This window comes from Meles meles, chromosome 11 (assembly GCF_922984935.1).
Source record: "Meles meles chromosome 11, mMelMel3.1 paternal haplotype, whole genome shotgun sequence".
Classification (NCBI taxonomy): domain Eukaryota; kingdom Metazoa; phylum Chordata; class Mammalia; order Carnivora; family Mustelidae; genus Meles; species Meles meles.
Genome location: NC_060076.1, coordinates 83,251,529 through 83,269,402, shown reverse-complemented (window position 1 = coordinate 83,269,402; position 17,874 = coordinate 83,251,529). Strand labels below are relative to the sequence as shown.

The window sequence follows — 17,874 nt, the reverse complement described above, 5'->3', positions numbered from 1 at the left end:
TCCTCAAAAGTAGAGTTTCAACACATTGCAATCGGGAGTCAGAGGGGACAACGTGAAGGCTACAGCAGTCGTCCAGGTGAGCAGTGATGCTGGAGAGGGCGAGCAGTGATCATGGACTGAATATGTTTGTAGGCAGACCCTAGATCACATGTCAATAAACTGGATATGGAGTGAAACAAGAGGAATCAATGATGACTCCAAAATTTTTGACCTTGGCACCCAAACGGATGGAAGGCATTAACTGAGATGTGAGGGAATGCAGGAGAAATAGATTTGGGGAGAAATCAGGGGCTTAGGTATTAAATCGTTTAGGATGTCTGCTAGACTCCCAAGCTAGCATTCAGGGTCAAGAAAGCATTGAAACATAGGGGATTGATATTCTAGGGCATTTTTTTTAATATGTGTGCTGTGGTGTGTTAATTTTATATAAATGGGATCCCATTTTCCACACCATTCTAACATTTAGATTTGTATATGGGCACAAAAATGAATGAATGAAGCAATCAATCAATCAGGGCATATTGGCAGATAAGTCTGGTTAAAGTTTTAATAATCAGAATCTGTAGGTGGTAAGATAGTGAGTGACTGGGACATTCTTTTTGGATTCTTCACTGCTCTGTTTGAATTTTTTCTACAATGAGTATTAGACTGTCCTTCCATACACAACAACGCTACTTTCAAAAGACAATAGAGGAAATTTACAGGTAATAAATCCTGAAGGTAAGTATGTTCTCTGACCCAGAAGGTATACAATAACTAAACTTTAGCTTTAGTTATTGAAACTAAACCTACTGAAACCTTCAGTTTCAGACAAAGAGACAGACGAGGATGTAACAACGTGAGTTTTAAACAATGCGAATTACCCGTTTTCAGACTATGACCGGACCGGATGCCCTTTTCTGGCAATACTAAGTTAAGCCTGAGCCAGCCTGTGGAGTAGGTAGGTGGATAGGTGTTATGTACGTAAGTTTCTACGCATGTCTGTGTGTGTGTGTCTGCAAATCGGCATCAGGACTTGGCAGGTGCCTTCCGCACCCATGCTAGAAGGCTCCTTGCAGAAGAACCCTGCCTTTTAATGAGTTTACCATTAAAAAAAAAAAATTGGGACACTGCCTAGTTCCTCAGTGTTAAATGAAAATAACATTTAGAGTTGAATTAATCTGATTGCATGGGATCTCTTTCCCCCCCTTGCTGCAAATCAGAAGAGTTTTTCAGCTAACAAGGAGGGGTGCCCTACTTGAACGGGCAGCGGGCGCCGCTGCGACTCAGAGCGGCACTGAGCCTGGCATTGCCATCATAACCTCCCCGGGCTCGCGGCAATGAAACTCCGGGAGTGGCAAAGTCAAATCAGTTCAATTGTCTGATTGTTCATACTCATAAAGTGGGGAAGCTGGCAGGGGTCCGGCATAAAACTTGAGAGCTCGGCGGCGGAGCTCCTTTAAGGTAATTCATTGCCCTCTGCAGTAGCTTAGATCAGAAGGGCCAGCTCGGTCACAGTCGCTGCAGTTCCCCACACTGCTTGAGAGCAATATCGCAGATAGCCGGCTGCTATGCCAGATGTCAAAGGTGCATTAAAAGCACTTGTTTTTGATCTACCCCATTCCCGAGAAGTACAATGGATGGGTCTCTAAGTACCGCCATAAAAAAAGATTGTGATTAATGAAGCAGTACAACTTAATAAACCAAGCTGACTCCCACTTCTTTCTCCGAGGCGTTTTCACTGTCCACAAAGCAGTTCTTTTACTTAGCAGCAGGGACGTGTAAAATGTTAATCATCAATCTGTGGGCCATTAAAGAAGTTGCTTTCCCTTCCTCAACTTGAAACCAAGGGGGAAAGATAATAGGTTTGGTTAACAGAGCTGCTCACATAATGGAGATGTGCAGAGGAAAGCTTTGACAGAGTCGGTGTGGGAGCCCTGAGCGCTAATCCAGCCTGCTCTTGGGACCACAAGTTCAAGTCCTTGCTGGGGCTGGGAAGCCCGGTATGGAGGCTGGGGTGAATGTCTTGATCTGGCTGGTCACGTGGGAGGTAACCGTACCTGAGTGAGGCCAAAAATAAAATGAGAAGGCATGGGTGTTCTCTGTGTCAGACAAGAGGGACCTGAGCCGCTGGTATGGCCGATTTATCTGGCCGCCTGCCTCTCAGAAAGGAGGGCCACACTAGCCTTCCCAGAGGGCATGTGGCCGTGGGGGGAGGCCCGGGTAGTAGAATCCTCCCTTGCCCAGAGGCCAATGGAATTTTCAACTAATTCTCCATAATCTAAGGAAATACTTCCTCTGCGGGAGTCAAAGGTATATCTGTAAAAATTTACTCATGATGTAAGAACTGCTTTCAGAAGGGGCAGGAGTCAGAGACATAAGGCTTAGTTAGGGCCAAGGCCCACAACAATTTGGTACAGTCAGTCAGTGAATATTGGGAGGAGAGACTACTGGAAGGCAGTGCCAGATTAGGGCGTTTTAAAATGGCTACAGTTGGAAAGAGGATGCTAAAGTAAAAACAGTTCACTGCATCTCTTTTTATTCCTTTTGGTAAACCCTGCTCTTATCTTCCCTTGGTTAAAAAACAAACAAACAAACAAACAACAACAAAAAAAAAACCTTAGACCACACTGTGACCAGAGCTCGCATCAGGAGATGCCTCCCACTCCTAGAGAGTGTGGAGCCGATGGCCCCAGTAAGGAGGGCCCGTGGTCCACGGCAGGCTGAGAAACCTCTCTGGTCCGCTGAAATGCTACTTCCTTGCCAGAGGCTTTAACCCTCTACTTTCGTTGCTTTCTCTAAAAATGAAATGGGGGCGGGGCGCCTGGGTGGCTTAGTGGGTTAAAGCCTCTGCCTTCGGCTTGGGTCATGATCCCAGGGTCCTGGGATCGAGCCCCCCATGAGGCTCTCTGCTCAGCAGGGAGCCTGCTTCCTCCTCTCTCTCTGCCTGCCTGTGATCGCTGTCAAATAAATAAATAAATAAATCTTTAAAAAAAAAATGAAATGGGGGCAAGGCCAGTTTCTGCTATTTGAAGTCACAGGTATGCACAGTTGTCTATGTTTTTTTCTCAAGGAACTTCCTTGCGTCTCCCAGTTAAGCCCCTGAGCGACAATGAAACTTGTCTCTTACTAAACCACTCGGTCCTCTTAGTCTGAGGACCACTAACCAAGCTCACATACACAACACTCAGCTTCTCAGACCAGACACACAGATTAGAAAAGACACGCCAACAACCCTGAAAAGCAGATTACGGCCAAAGAAGTCTTTGGTGGTTTATACTGGGGCCCTGATGTTTTTGCTCGTTTTTGTTTTTTTTTAATTTTTTTTGATTATTTATTTATTTATTTGACAGAGATCACAAGTAGACAGAGAGGCAGGCAGAGAGAGAGAGAGAGAGGAGGAAGCAGGCTCCCCACCAAGCAGAGAGCCCAGTGTGGGCCTCAATCCCGGGACCCTGGGATCATGACCCAAGCCGAAGGCAGAGGCTTAATCCACTGAGCCACGCAGGCACCCCTGTTTTTGCTTTTAAAAGATTTATTTGTTTACTTGAGAGAGACCATGAGTGGGAGAGGCAGAGGGAGAGAGAGTCTCAAGCAGACTCTGGGCAGAAAGCAGAGCCAGACACAGGGCCCGATCTCCCGACCGTGAGATCACGAAACCAAGAGTCAGATGCTCAACCGACTGCACCACCCAGCCGCCCTGATGCTCACTGTGTTATGCGATTTCTTGGAGAAAGAGAATGAATTTGTGGGACAGCTAGGCTGAGTCAATAAAAGTGGGCTTCCTTCCCCCGTTGCCGCACATCTCACTCAAATAACTGCATCTAAGGAATAGATGTTGGTCCAACGAGCCTTTCTTCCAAACCTTTCACTTGTCAAGGTGACCATGTATTCTCCCACCCTCGACCTCCCATCTCTCCTGTGCAGCAACCACAGCAGTCAATCCAGGACACTGATGCTCCTGTTCCCTGGCATGCCCTCCGCAGGACACGCCCCGACTTCCCCAGTCTCCTCATTCCCCAGGACTCCGTGCAGGTGTGAGCCCCTGCAGGAAGCCGCCCTTTGCCTTGAGCATGAAGCGTCTATAGGAGACCTTCTGCATTCACCTGCTCGCTCTCTCCCCTGTGCTCTAACAATCGATTTGGGTCTGCGTGTCCCTCAGTACACACCTAGGAGAGCCCCTTGTAACAGTAAAACATGTCATTGCTGTCTGCTCCGGACTTCCTATATGGGGCAAGTATGGAGCCGGAACCATCTGATTGAAAGAGACTAGGGATCTTTTCTTGTTTCTTAAGGACATGGTTTTCATCAGTTTTATGCCATAGATCAATAAAATAGCAGTACTTTACAAAAATGTCCTTGAACAGAAGACTGAGAAAACATCTATCAGCCATATAGAACAGAGTTAATGGTGAAATGAAGTGAGTTTGGAAGGGGTGGATGGTATGAGCAGTTAAAGCCCTTCCCAAGAAACCCCTGGAGCCGTCTGTACTCATGGTCATTGCTCACCAAACTGCAAGTTGCTTAGGGGCAGAGCCTACGTCAGACTAATGGCTAATTAATTAGTTAACTCAGTATCAACTGTGTTGAGAACAGTCCCTAACTTCCGTAGCCTGTGCAGTAAAACTTAATTCCTTATGATTACATGCAAGGCTTTTAACAAATTTCCCCCTTCTCCTCACCTTCATGTCTTGCCACTTCCAGCTCTGTTCCATGACAAAGGAGTAGCCACCCATGTACTCATCAGTCCACAAGCATCTCTTCCGGCTGCCATTCCCTTCTCCAGGAAAAATTCCTATCATTCTCTGTGAAGCCCTCCCTTCCTTCTCAAGCGAGGGAGTCGCTCCTTCACTTGACGCCAAAAGCATTTTGCAAATGTCTCAGTTGTAGCTTGTGGTGCAGTGAGGTTTTCAAACACGTCTGTCTTACCACGGACCTGTGAGTACCCACCTTGCTGATCTTGGCATGGTGCCTGGCAAATGCTAGACACTTACTGAATCTTAAATCAATAAATTAACAACTCAACCAATAAAATAACTAAGCAGCCACTGGGTGGGTGGGGTGGGGAGGAGGTTTAAAAAAAAATCAAGTCGAATCTAGTTTATCAGTCGTGGTTCTTCGGCAGCTTAAAGAAGAGATTGTAAATTTTAACTAAAGTACTCTAGAAATGGCCTCACTTTTAAAATTCGATCAACTGATACATTAAAATGTTCCAATTCCCCTACCCAGTGCCCTTCATGAAATGATCCAAGATGACTCTTAAAAATCATTCTCGGGGCACCTGGGTGGCTCAGTGGGTTAAAGCCTCTGCATTCAGCTCAGGTCATGATCTCAGGGTCCTGGGATTGAGCCCCACATCGGGCTCTCTGCTCCGCGGGGAGCCTGCTTCCTCCTCTCTCTGCCTGCCTCTCTGCCTACTTGTGATCTCTCTCTCTGTCAAATAAATAAATAAAATCTTAAAAAAAAAAAATCATTCTCGGGGCACCTGGGTGGCTCAGTGGGTTAAAGCCTCTGCATTCAGCTCAGGTCATGATCTCAGGGTCCTGGGATTGAGCCCCACATTGGGCTCTCTGCTCAGCGGGGAGCCTGCTTCCCTTCCTCTCTCTCTGTCTGCCTCTCTGCCTGTGATCTCTGTCTGTCAAATAAATAAATAAAATCTTTAAAAAAGAAAAAAATCATTCTCAAGTATATGCACCCAAACTTGAAAGTCAAAGCGCCCCTTAACGTTTTCTACTTTGTGGGAAAGGTACGTGATAATTAACTGTCTTCATAAAATGTAGTCAGTTCCCATCTCTTATGTGCATCCAAGTTCTCCACCTCCATCTTAGCTCTTGCCGTGATGAAAATTTACAGTGATCATGGCCATCCAGTGTAAGAAATGAATTAACATTCTCCACAGGACCCTCATTTGTATAGTATATTAATAGGCTCCTCATGTAAATTTCTACTCTTAACCTCACTGCTTATATGCCTGCTAGCTGGTGGTATGCAATTTAGAAATGAGGGCAAGATATGTTTGATTTCACATGAAGTTGCTTAGAGGGGTGGTAAGGGGGAGAATGGGTGGGGTTCAAGCAGTGAAAAGAAAGTTATAATGGACACATTTTATAGCTGTCACTGAACAGTGCTCAGGAAAGCCTACTCTCATTCTAATTAGATTTTACTTGTGTCCAATAGATTTTTGCCATTATAAATGAATTATGGGAAAATAAAAGGGAGTATATCTGACGATATTTTGAAGATGTCTGGCGCAAGATATGGGGAGTTAGTTAAAAGTGTGTTCTGTACTAAATAAGGAGAATTTTTTAAGTAAGGACTTCTGGAGCAGGGGGGAAAAATCCACTCTCTAAAGCCATACCAAAAAACACTCCACCTTCAGAGCCACACTCTGAGGAACTGGACCAGACTAGATAATCCATAATTTGGTAGAGATTTCTAGCTATCCATCACATTCCTGTTTGTCTTTTCTTAGATATAGTGCTCGGCGGCATTTCTTAGCCTTTCCTGCAGGTAGGCATGACCCTGTGATTGACTGAGTTCTAGCCAACGGTATGAAAAAAAGGATGTGTTTCACTTCTAGGGATGGCCCTTAAGACCTCCCATGTATCTCTGCCATGTTCTTCTCCCCTTCTGGCACCTGGGCTGTGGACACCCAAGGGCAATCTTGGGATCCATCTGTTAAAAATGGAAGAACCACTGTCAGATTTGGCCCTTGACTATTCAGCAAGCAAGAAATAAATGTCTCTTGCGTTAAGTCATCCCATTTTTGTGTTTACTGTTGTTGCCTAGATTTCCCTGATATAGGACTCTTTCATTTTTGGCATTCTAGGTGCAATCTCAAGAACTATCATATTACTCTTCTGCTTGCAAAGAGAAGCAGATGGGGGAGGCTATGCATGTGCTGGGGCAAGGAGTATATGGGAAATCTCGGTACCTTTTGTTCAACTTTTCTGTGAACCTAAAATTGTTCCAAAAAATTAAAGTCTCCTTTTTAAAAAGAGGGAAAGCAGGTCTCGCTCCACCAATTTTGGTTGGAGGTTGTTTTGATGATGAAATAAAAATGGCTTAAATAATAATTATTAATAATTCTCAGCATGTCTCTTTTGTGCCAGACACTGTCCTAAGTGCTCTGGGCACATTATCTCTCTTTCCCAGAATAATCCTACTTGGTAGAGCTTAGGTTGCAGAGATAATGTTCTCCACAATGCTCAGGTGCAAAAAAATGGCACACTTCCTTATTTTTCTAAATCTAGAGGAAAGTCCCCTCTTTCTAAAATGGTAAGAGTCAATCTCAGTCATATTTTGCAGCTATAAGATATATAATAACAGAGGTAATTTACTGGGCACTTGGAAAACAGGGAGGGGCTTCTAACCTGTAGGCCATTGGGCCCATGGTGCCAGCCCATGGGATTCACTGAGAGGCAGGAGGCTCCACTTGATCCGTGACCAGCATGGACATGTATTGCTCCCTGTGACTCCTCAGGCAATAGCTCTTAGTCAGCCCTCCTGATATCCATAAACTAGCCCTTTCACAAGTCCTATATCCCTCTTGAAAAAACCACCATCTACCCTATCTCCAGCAATGAATCTCTTTTCATTTTCCCAGGGTAGATGTCCTCTGCCTCTTCAACTCCAAGTTCCAGCCCCCATCAATTTTCTAGAAATCTTAGTGACAGGTTGTCATATTGGGGCCTGGCAACTTCTGCAGTAAACCATTAATGCCCTGAGGGGAGTACATCCACCTATCTTCTCGGGATAGAAGATAGCAAAAAACACAAGTCAGTATACTACCAGATTGTACTACCATATTCAGATAATAAAGGTTCAGAGACATTCAGCAAGTTGCCGAAGGTCACAAACTATCCCGTGCTAAAGCTTCAAACCTAGTTCAAATCTAAGTCCACTGGCCCCAAAGTCTAGAGAATTTTCTGCCATTCCCTATAACCCAGCCTGGGAAAACTAAAGGCATGCCACAGGCCTACAGGGCTTTTTAGTAATAGGAAATCATCATAAATCATCCTCAATAAATGAGTATTTTACAGACTCATTGAAATTCAAGACTTACAGAATTGTTTCACTTTGTATCTTCAATGGTTACCCAAGCCTGGTATTCAAATAGCTACTTTCCACTTATACAAACACACATACACATATACAAATAAGTAAAGAGAATTGCTAAAATCATTAATTTACAATGTCGCCTTGCAACTAGAATTCTGAAATCACATACTGAAAAGCGCAGATGATTAAATCTCATTTGACTCATCTTAATGACAGCCATATAAAGATTTCCAAGTTCAAAACTCAGTCACAGAAACACCTCAATATTTTCCAGGAAAACAGAGAAAGGTTTTAGTGCAACGAGAACACTATTTGCCTTAACACAAATTCGGTCATTATTAAGATAAATGATGATGACTTAGAAGGCCTGGGTTCTAGTCCTTCCTCTGACAATAGTTGTATTAACTTTGGGTGAAGCACAATGTCTTTGATCTCATTACTTGCATCTATCTTTGTAGCTATCACATTTTCTGGTTCTACATTGCTGGAAAAATTGGTTACCTCACTTATAAAATTAATGATGTTTTTTGGTCTACATTTGCAGTCAATGTAGTGTAAAAAGATGTGATATAAATAGAGAATCAGAGAAAGGAAAATGTGGGAGGGAGAGGAGAGAGAAAGAATTCAAGAGAAGAAAAGAAATATTTTCTCATTATGGTCCAAATTTCTTTTTTTTTTTTTTTAAAGATTTTATTTATTTATTTGACAGACAGAGATCACAAGTAGGCAGAGAGGCAGGCAGAGAGAGAGGGGGAAGCAGGCTCCCTGCTGAGCAGAGAGCCTGATGTAGGGCTCGATCCCAGGACCCTGGGATCATGACCTGAGCCGAAGGCAGAGGCTTTAAGCCACTGAGCCACCCAGGCGCCCCTGGTCCAAATTTCTTAAGGTTGATAAACAACTGAAATTCCGTTACAACCTTTGGACCCAGTCTGGAGTTTTGTAGACTTTGGTATTCCACTCCCCCAGCAGGTCCATCCCTCTGGAGAAGATGGGATGAAACAGGATGTCTTAGCCCAACATCATTAAATATTTGATTTATCTAACTCTCTTTGTTCTGATTCCATGTACTTCAAGCAACCCTCTGATTATAATCCATCTTGCAAGGCCTCCAAGGACACATTATGATGGTCAGGCTGATTAAGTTTTTGTAGTTTGCACAGATTCTACTTTTCACTGTAATTTGATAAAGTGGACTGTCACTAGATGCTATCCAATAGTTAGTTCTTGTATTGATCAAAAAAATCTAATTGTCTAGGGAGGCAGAAAAAAAAGAGTGAAAGGGAAAGGAAGAGTACAGTAGAGGCAGAAAATTTCACTGGCAGACACAATGCTGGACTCAAGAGAACCCACTCATCACCTTGCACTTACCTTGTGATGATGTCAAAAGGGAGTGGCTGATTGTTTCCTTTGCTGTGCAGAAATTTTTTTATCTTGATGAAGTCCCAATAGTTCATTTTTGCTTTGTTTCCCTTGCTTCAGGAAACATCTAGTAAGAAGTAGCTATGGCTGAGGTCAAAGAGGTTACGGCCTATTTTCTCGTCTAGGATTTTAATGGTCTCCTGTTTCACATTTACATTGTTCACCCATTTTGAATGTATCTTTGTATCTGATGTGAGAAAGTGGTCCGTTTTCATTCTTCTGCATGTGGCTGTCCAGTTTTCCCTACACCATTTGCTGAAGAGACCATCTTTTTTCCATTGGACATTCTTTCCCGCTTTGTTGGAAATTAGTTGACCATAGAGCTGATGGTCCATTTTGAGGTTTTCTGTTTTGTTCCATCGACCCGTGTGTCTGTTTTTGTGCCAGTACCATACTGTCTTCATTACTACAGCTCTGTAGTATAACATGAAACCCGGACTTGTAATGCTTCCAGCTCTGCTTTTCTTTTTCAAGATTGAGGGCGCCTGGATGGCTCAGTGGGTTAAGCCGCTGCCTACGGCTCGGGTCATGATCTCAGGGTCCTGGGATCGAGTCCCGCATCGGGCTCTCTGCTCGGCAGGGAGCCTGCTTTCCCTTCTCTCTCTGCCTGCCTGTCTACTTGTGATCTCTCTCTGTCAAATAAATAAATAAAATCTTTAAAAAAAAAAAAAAGATTGATTTGGCTATTCAGGATCTTTTGTGGTTCTATGGAAATTTTAGAACTGTGTGTTCCAGCTCTGTGAAAAATGCTGGTGGTATTTTGATAGGGATTGAATTCAATGTGTAAATTGCTTTAGGTAGTATAGACATTTTAACAATATTTGTTCTTCTAATCCATGAGCATGAAATGTTTTTCCATTTCTTTGTGTCTTCAATTTCCTACATAAGTGTTTTACAGTTTTCAGGCATGCTGTAGTAATTCTGAGTGTGCTGGCTAGTATTGTCTTCTGTGTTACTGATTTGATGTAGCTTTCACTCCTAGCTCCCCCTGGGGTAGCTGATTTAATCAAGTTATTTAACTTATAACCAGTATTTTCAAATCTTTACAATGAGCATAGCCATCAGGTTGCTTTTCAGATAAATGAAATTACGTGTAGTGTACATTTAGCACAATGCCTAAAACACAACGAGTGCTCAACACATGTTGCCTATAATAAAGATAGTAAAAAAGTTATCTTTCGAATTGTTATTAGTGCTGGGCAATGATGATCAGCACTGTAAATTTACAGGCAGTAATACTGTAAATTCCTTACTTGTCTTGGAGAGCCTTGAAGACAGAAATGGGTCTTATCTAGTAAGTCTAACCTTAGTGTCAGGCATGAGATATGGCTGGCCTGCATCAACATCTCTTGAGAAGGACATACACTGAACAGTTGTACAAAACTAAGGATTGCACCTCTCTTCCCCCCCATCCCCTAAGATATCCCCAGAAGCCCTTCAACAATAAGCCAACGGCCAACCTCATGAAGCCCAGCCCATGTCAGTTTTCATCTGCAACTTTCATGGGATCTTCCAGAACACACGCCCCTCTACTGTCTCAATAATACAATTCACTAGTCTTACCACAACCCATGCTACTCTCTATCCTCACCCCCAGCAGAGGCGTGCATCCAACAACCATTTCTCCTCCTCCTCCGTTGTTAACGGGATCTCTGCTCCCCAAGGCCCTAGCTATGAAATTTCAAAGATAATAGAGAATTCCAAAATGTGACAATAAACTGTGATAGTTTTCTAGGGCTGCCATAACCGAGTAGCACAGACTGGGTGGCTTAAACAAAAAGACTTAATTCCCTCACAGTTCTGGAGGCCTGAAGTCCAAGACGAAGGTGTCGGCATGTCGTTTCCTCTGAGGTGTCTCTCCTTGGTTTGCAGGTAGCACCTTCTCTCTGTGTCTTCACATGATCTTTCCTGAGTGTGCTGTGTCCTAATCTTCTCTTCTTATAAGAACATCAATAATACTGGATCAGGGCCCACCTTAATGACCCCACTTAAGCTAATTACCTCTTTAAAGAACCTATTTCCAAATACAGTCACATTCTGAGGTACTGGGGGTTAGAATTTCAACACATGAATTTGGGGGGGGAGGGATGGGGGGGTGGCACATTGCAGCCTGTAACCCAGACCAAGAGTTCCTTTTGGTTACCAAGGCATCCCGAGGCTCTGTAACCTCTTAGTTGGTGACCACGGGGAAACAGAGAAAAAGATTCACAGGAAGCCAAAACGCAACCACATGATACTGATAATGATTCCCCCAAATACCTCCAAGGAAAGGCATTTGGACAGTCATTAGCCAGAGGGTTTCTACTACAATACTTGTGAGGACTTGGTGATACTAACATAGCAAATGGGATTTCTAAAGGTTCACAATGAGAAAAATCACTGCGAAAGGGGAGAATTCTAGAGGAGGTTACAGTTGACCCTTGAACGAGGCAGAGATCAGCGGCATAAACCCCCCACTTACAGTTGGAAATGATTCCCCCAAAACTTAATTACTAACAGCCTGCTCTTGACTGGAAGCCTTATTAATAACAAATGGTCAATTAGCACCTATTTTCAATGTTATATGTATTATAAACTCTATTTTTACAGTAAACTAAGCCAGAGAAAAGAATATGAAAATCACAAGGAAAATACATTTATAGTGCTACACTATATAAAATCCGCATATAAGTGGACCCGTGCACTTCAAACCAGTTCTTCAATGGTCAACTGTAGTTGCTAAAAGATGCTGGCAAGCTAAAGGCTGGAATTTTCTTATTACTGAACAGCCCCATATGATAAAACTTAAGTCACCATTAATTAAAATTTTTGTAAAACATCCAGCTTTGCAAACATCAAGACTCTACACCTGCTCTCCGTGTATTCCCCAAAACATCACCAATCATGGTGCCAGATTTGGGCTTTACTTGTTCTAGAAGGCTTTCTCTGGGCAGAAGATGGCAAAAGAAATTCACTGCATAAACCTAAATACATCGAAAAGCAAAATAAATAGGAGACACTTTGAAATGGTGAACTTCCTGGTTTTGAGCTATTTAATTAAGCTTCCAAACAGAATGGGAGCAATGAGCTTTTTCCCCTCAGAAACAGAGAAATTGCAGAGCCCACTTTTGTGTTTACACTGAAACAGGTCCACGGAGCATCCTCAGTAAACATTAAATAATGATCACATAATATAAAAAATGAAAACCCCTTATAATTTATCGAACTGGATCTCATACTCACAAGAAGCCTGGTAAGTGAGATTCTCTAAGGGCTTTATAAACGCTCTCTCATTATTGTTCACCTTTGTTTGAAAAGGTAAGCATCTCATCTCCATTTCAGAGTTAGGGGTTAAGAGAAAGGTTAAACAAATTATATAAAGTTATACCAAAATCTGCCAATGATACAGACCAAGGTCTGTTACCCTTGAGAACTAAAAATCTCTCTTGGAAACATTAAACAACTTAATATTTTTAGGAGGCCATTTTACAAAAATATATTTTATCTGTACATCATGGTCTGGAAAGAAAAGTCACGAAGTAATAACTGTGAAACAAGACAAAACAAAACAAACAGTGTGGTTTCCAGAATGCTTTCCATTCTACGGACCCACCCATGTGCCTGGAGATTTGAAATGCTATTTTAAGTCTCATTTTCCTTCAGAAGCTAACCTCTGTGAAATAAAAGACTGTTAAGGGGAAAAAAAATCTTTTCTGTCATTTGACTTTAACTTATGATAAATTAGCTTCAACTAGTTTCTTAGAAAATTGCCCAAGAAATGACTACAGAAAATTAAATACCAAGACTTCAAAGAGGCAAACACACAGCCTTCAAATTCCGACCTCAGAGAATAATCCTCCCTTTCTCATGCTTTGGAGAGATGTGAGTAAAGAAATCGGACTAGGGCATGGTAATGAACCATCTTTCAAATGACTTTTCTATCAATCTTCTTTTCAAAGGGTAATAAAGTGATGATTATTTCTAGGCAGTTTCTGGGAAGTTATCATCTCATTTCAACAGTCTCCAGTAAAAAGGACTGTATTCTGGTACCACAACAATGATAAGGGCAAGAACTGGTTGAGAATTCAATAGACAAGGTATAGGTTGTTAAAAGCTATTTCCTGGAAAATTAAAACAGAGAGAGATCAAAAGAATTGTGTGGGGTCTTAAGGAATTGGTAATCATTCCCTTCTAGATTAAAAATGCAAATCTGATTTACTACCTAGTGAATGAAACCCATTACCATTTGAAGGTTTTATTATTTCTTCCCACAAACAACGTTGGCAGCTTATGGTGTGCCGTGTTTTGTGCCAGACGCCGGTGACTAGTGGAGAAAGACAATTCACTCTGACAGGGGCAGCTGTGTCATGACTTCTAGAACCTCAGTGGTCCCATCCAAAATAGCTGACAAATAACCACCACCAAGAAAATGAAATTATTTTTTAAACATTCAGTAAACGGTTGTTTGGGAAGCCTTGATCACCTAGAACTTGGTTTGCAAAGCCACAGAAAATAACAGGGTGAGAAACACCCAAGTCCATATCTGATCTCATTCCCTAGAGCTGTCAGAGGCTTTCAGGTGTCACGGGGCAGAAGTCATTCCAGGAACACACAGCCTCACTGAGAGGACTACGTGTAGACAGGATGCCCTCAGCAAGGACTCCTGGGAACCTGGATGCTTCTCCAATCTCCCAGTTCATATCCCATCTGGGAGATGGGTTTTGTGCTCATGCAAGGACTGTATACTTCATTCTTCCTCAGTGGTTCCTAAAACCATCCTTAGCTGGGTCTTCTTATTTACCCTAATTCTCTTATCCCAGCCAGACCCTACTACCCACTAGCAGATGAAGCATGGGACATATCATTGGAGCCAATGTTCTCCCAGAAGACAGTTTTTTTAATATTAACCACAAATCTACAGTTGGTACCAAAGGACTGGGGGGGGGGGGGCAGAAACACCAGACATAAAGGTTTTTTAAGGGCAAAGAAATGCTTTGTTCATTGTGTCCTCATCACTCACACAGTACAGAGAAGGCACTTTGGTAAAAATCTGTTGACTAAAACTGACCAGATGAATGAATGAATACCCACCCGTCTGTGGCCATGAATCACTCAAAAGTCATGACTGTCACATTGATATTTGCACACAAGCAATCCCATAGGGAACTTTGCCCAGCAGTCCATCTTTTTAATATAATATTCTGGTGATTTTTCTGAAAGAAAAGGAAAACAAAACAAGAGAAAGAAAGAAAAAGGAAGGAAGGAAGGAAGAGAGAAAGAAGAAAGAAAAAGAAAGAAAGAAAGAAAAGCACAACACAGACATTTGAAATCAAAACGCATTTGTTCTCAAGTTCCATGCCAAGTAACAAATATTTGCCCCATCAATTAACGCCTTTAGTTTGGCTCTTGGACAGTAAAACTGCCTCTTTTCCACAGTTCAACACAGCGCTGAAGTACCAAGAGATCCCTTATTGATTTGCAGAACAGAGTAAAGCTGTTAAGCTCTGAAAAACGCATTAACATTTTATTCCCATTGCCAATCAAGAAATCACCCAAATTTCCTGTCCACGGCCACCCCCAAGACCAAAGTACAAGGGGTAGAAATGTGTCCTTTGCAATGCACACAAGAACCAGACGCAACCCCGGACAAATGTAATCTGTGGCTCTCCAGCCCTACAAGCCTGGGCCACATTTCCCCCAAAGTATCATCTAGAAATGCAGTTATGTCAGTGAATATATCAAACCAGCTCACGAAGAGCTCAAGATAAAAGGGGGCTGACATTTTTCAAGCTTTCCATTCCCTCCTTGTGTAAAAAGTTCATGCTTATTCTGAGGTGGGGTGACTCTGACCAGTGCAACAGAGAGACGGCTGATCCCCCAAAGGTTCTGGGTGGTGAGGTAACCTGGGAGCCCTCCTTTGGGCCTCGGAAACTGATTACATGTCCTCAGGCCATACTTCAAAAGCTTACTAGGGCACTCCGCCTTCAAGCCACCGGCACTCTGCAGTGGAACAATGAGAACACCTTCAAGCACATTTTCAGTCAGAAACCCCATCTTTCCCCAGAGGACCTGAAAGAATAACTTAGCCTGTTGTATTATATGCACAGCTTTGGAAAGGGGAGTCCTGTTTTAGAGGTTGGCTTAGTCAACTCTAGCTGATAGTACCCCTGAGCTTAAGGGAAGGGAAACTATTTCGTGGCGATTCCTAGTTCTACATATCCCTGGTTCCCCTTTAAGGGAAAAACAACAAACAAAAATCAAAAAGGAAGCAGGAGCATTTGTTTTAGATTTCCCTTTTCCTTTTCGGAGAAACCCGGAATGTCCAGGCATCATGGGATTGCTGACAAAACCTCAAATCCATCTGGATTTCCCCAGGACGCTAACTTTTTCACTGGTGAGTCCATGCGGGAGGGTGCTCCAATCCGAGCAAAGACACCCCATCCCACTGTTTTCCCTGTTGTTGCTATTCAAAGCCTTGTGCCGCTGGGAAGGAGCAAGGAGGGAGGAGGGAGTCGGAAGTCGAATGTCTATACACGTACATCCATACAGAATATGTGGGTGAGGTAACGAACAGCAGTGGAGGCTCGAGTCAGTGCACACAGTGAGAAAATAACTTACATTCATCTTCCCGGTTCTACAGGGCCCGCCCCCCTGCTCCAAGGGCTCTAAGAAACCACCCAAGGCAATGAGGTATGAGGGAGCAGGGTTCCCAGCTGGCTCGTCTGAGGGTCTTCCTACCCAGCCACAGGACAGGGGGACGAACACACAAAGCACCGTGCACACAGGTCAGTGTCAGGGAGAATCCGTGCGTCAAACCCCAGTGAGGTCCTTAGGCAGGGTGAGCCGCCAGGTTCCGAGGGCGTGACTCAGGGAGGCCCTCGGGGTAAGGCCGTCTGTCCCATGGTCACTCTGGTGTCACCTACGGCGCACCAATCAGTCTCTGTTACCGGAGTTCACGGGAAGGACGGCAAGGACTGGCATGCCCTCCTCTCCTTCCCTTTTTACAGGCGGGTGAGGTCTTCTGGAGAATGACGCCCCCTTTCCCTTGCTGGAGGCCCCTCCGCTGGTTCTATTTTGACATCAAGTCCAAAAGCAGAATTTATCCTTCCAGGGGAATAGTCATTTCTTTTTAAATCTGCAAGGAAAACAAGGCAGACGGTTACAGGGGAGCCTCCAGAAGGCAGTGTTCGCACAGACAGACTGAACGCTAGGTCTGGCCAAGTGTTCAGAAAGGACCCTGCTTCCTAAAGTTGCAGATATGGGAAACTCAAACCCTCCACCGTGTCCAAACCCCCTGCCCCAGAGTCCGCAAGTCACTCTAACTCCCCAGTGCTGCTGTGGGGCCGGGCGGTGGGGGGGCACCGAGGGGGGGAGGTCTGATCGCCGAATTCCACATGCAGCGCCCTAGAAAGCACACTCTGGCTGGAGTTAAGCAAAGCCAACCTGGAAACAGGGCGTTTTCATGGCTGGATGAGGCACAGGACAAGGAGTTCAGCCAAAAATGTAGATACGAGCGATTTCAGGGGTCAGTGTTCTGCAGCAAAGTCGATCCTCGGGTCCGGAAGCGCCGAGGAAGGTTTCATCCAGTTATCGGATTCTACGCTCCCTGAAGCCTCCTTCTTCCATTTGCGAAAGGAAATTATCAAACGAAAATACTGATGGGGTATAACCCCTGGGGAGAAGCTAACGGAGGAGGGTGGGCTCTTTTATGTTTATGTAGCCTTTAGTGCCGTATTGTTTGTTAACCTTAAATATGTATTCCTTATATTATTTTTTAATGCTAAAAGGGGATTATCCAGGCATAAAACTAATACATACTATGGTTTGCTGAAAACCAACACTTATTGAACATATCCAGAGATGACTTCAATCCTCACGGCAATTTCATGAGCTAGCTGCTGTTATTCTCAGTTCATGGATGAGAAAAATCAAGGCTCAGGGTCACATAGCTAGTAAAAAGCATTACTGAGATATGAGCTCAACCTATCTGGCTCTGGATTCCATGCTCTTATACAATATTCTAAACTAGCTTTCCTTTAAGGAAAAAAAAACGTGTGAGACCGAGAAAACAATCAAGAGCAAAGAAAAATCACCTGCAGTTCTGTTTGTCCTAAGTTTTTTTATATTCATATTAATAAATACCTGAATAAATGAGGATATTCCTTATTTCCACTTAACGTGTTAACCAAAGTGTTGCGGGAAAACAAAAATTAAAGCTATAAATGGAGGAATTATTGAGTTAGTCAAAACCCACCATCATGGGTGGAAAAAAAAAAAAAGGACCTCAGCCTTCATCGTGGAGAAGAGCTCACTTGGGCTCAAGGATGGCAGCATTGAGTTACGCCTCCTGTCCTCTCTTCTCCGAGCTGATGAGATACAGTCCCTGTGTCTTCCAGACAGGATACCACTGGGCAGCATGGCCAGCGTGCCGTGGAC

General features: G+C 43.5%; 1 protein-coding gene across 9 annotated transcripts in view; it reads right to left on the bottom strand.

Annotated features, from left to right (window-relative positions):
* Nucleotides 1-11,985: 11,985 nt before the first annotated feature.
* TRPM6 (transient receptor potential cation channel subfamily M member 6) overlaps nucleotides 11,986-17,874 on the bottom strand; it is a 165,920-nt gene continuing 160,031 nt past the window's right edge. For 5 of the 9 annotated variants that reach the window (XM_046022199.1, XM_046022196.1, XM_046022198.1 and 2 more), the window contains one exon: nucleotides 11,988-16,573. In XM_046022199.1, the coding sequence (XP_045878155.1) occupies nucleotides 16,440-16,573 (134 nt within the window). In that variant the 3' untranslated portion in view covers nucleotides 11,988-16,439. Of the gene's footprint in view, nucleotides 16,574-17,874 lie in introns of all 9 variants that reach the window. The other 4 variants (XM_046022201.1, XM_046022203.1, XM_046022204.1 and 1 more) reach the window with 2 other exon arrangements.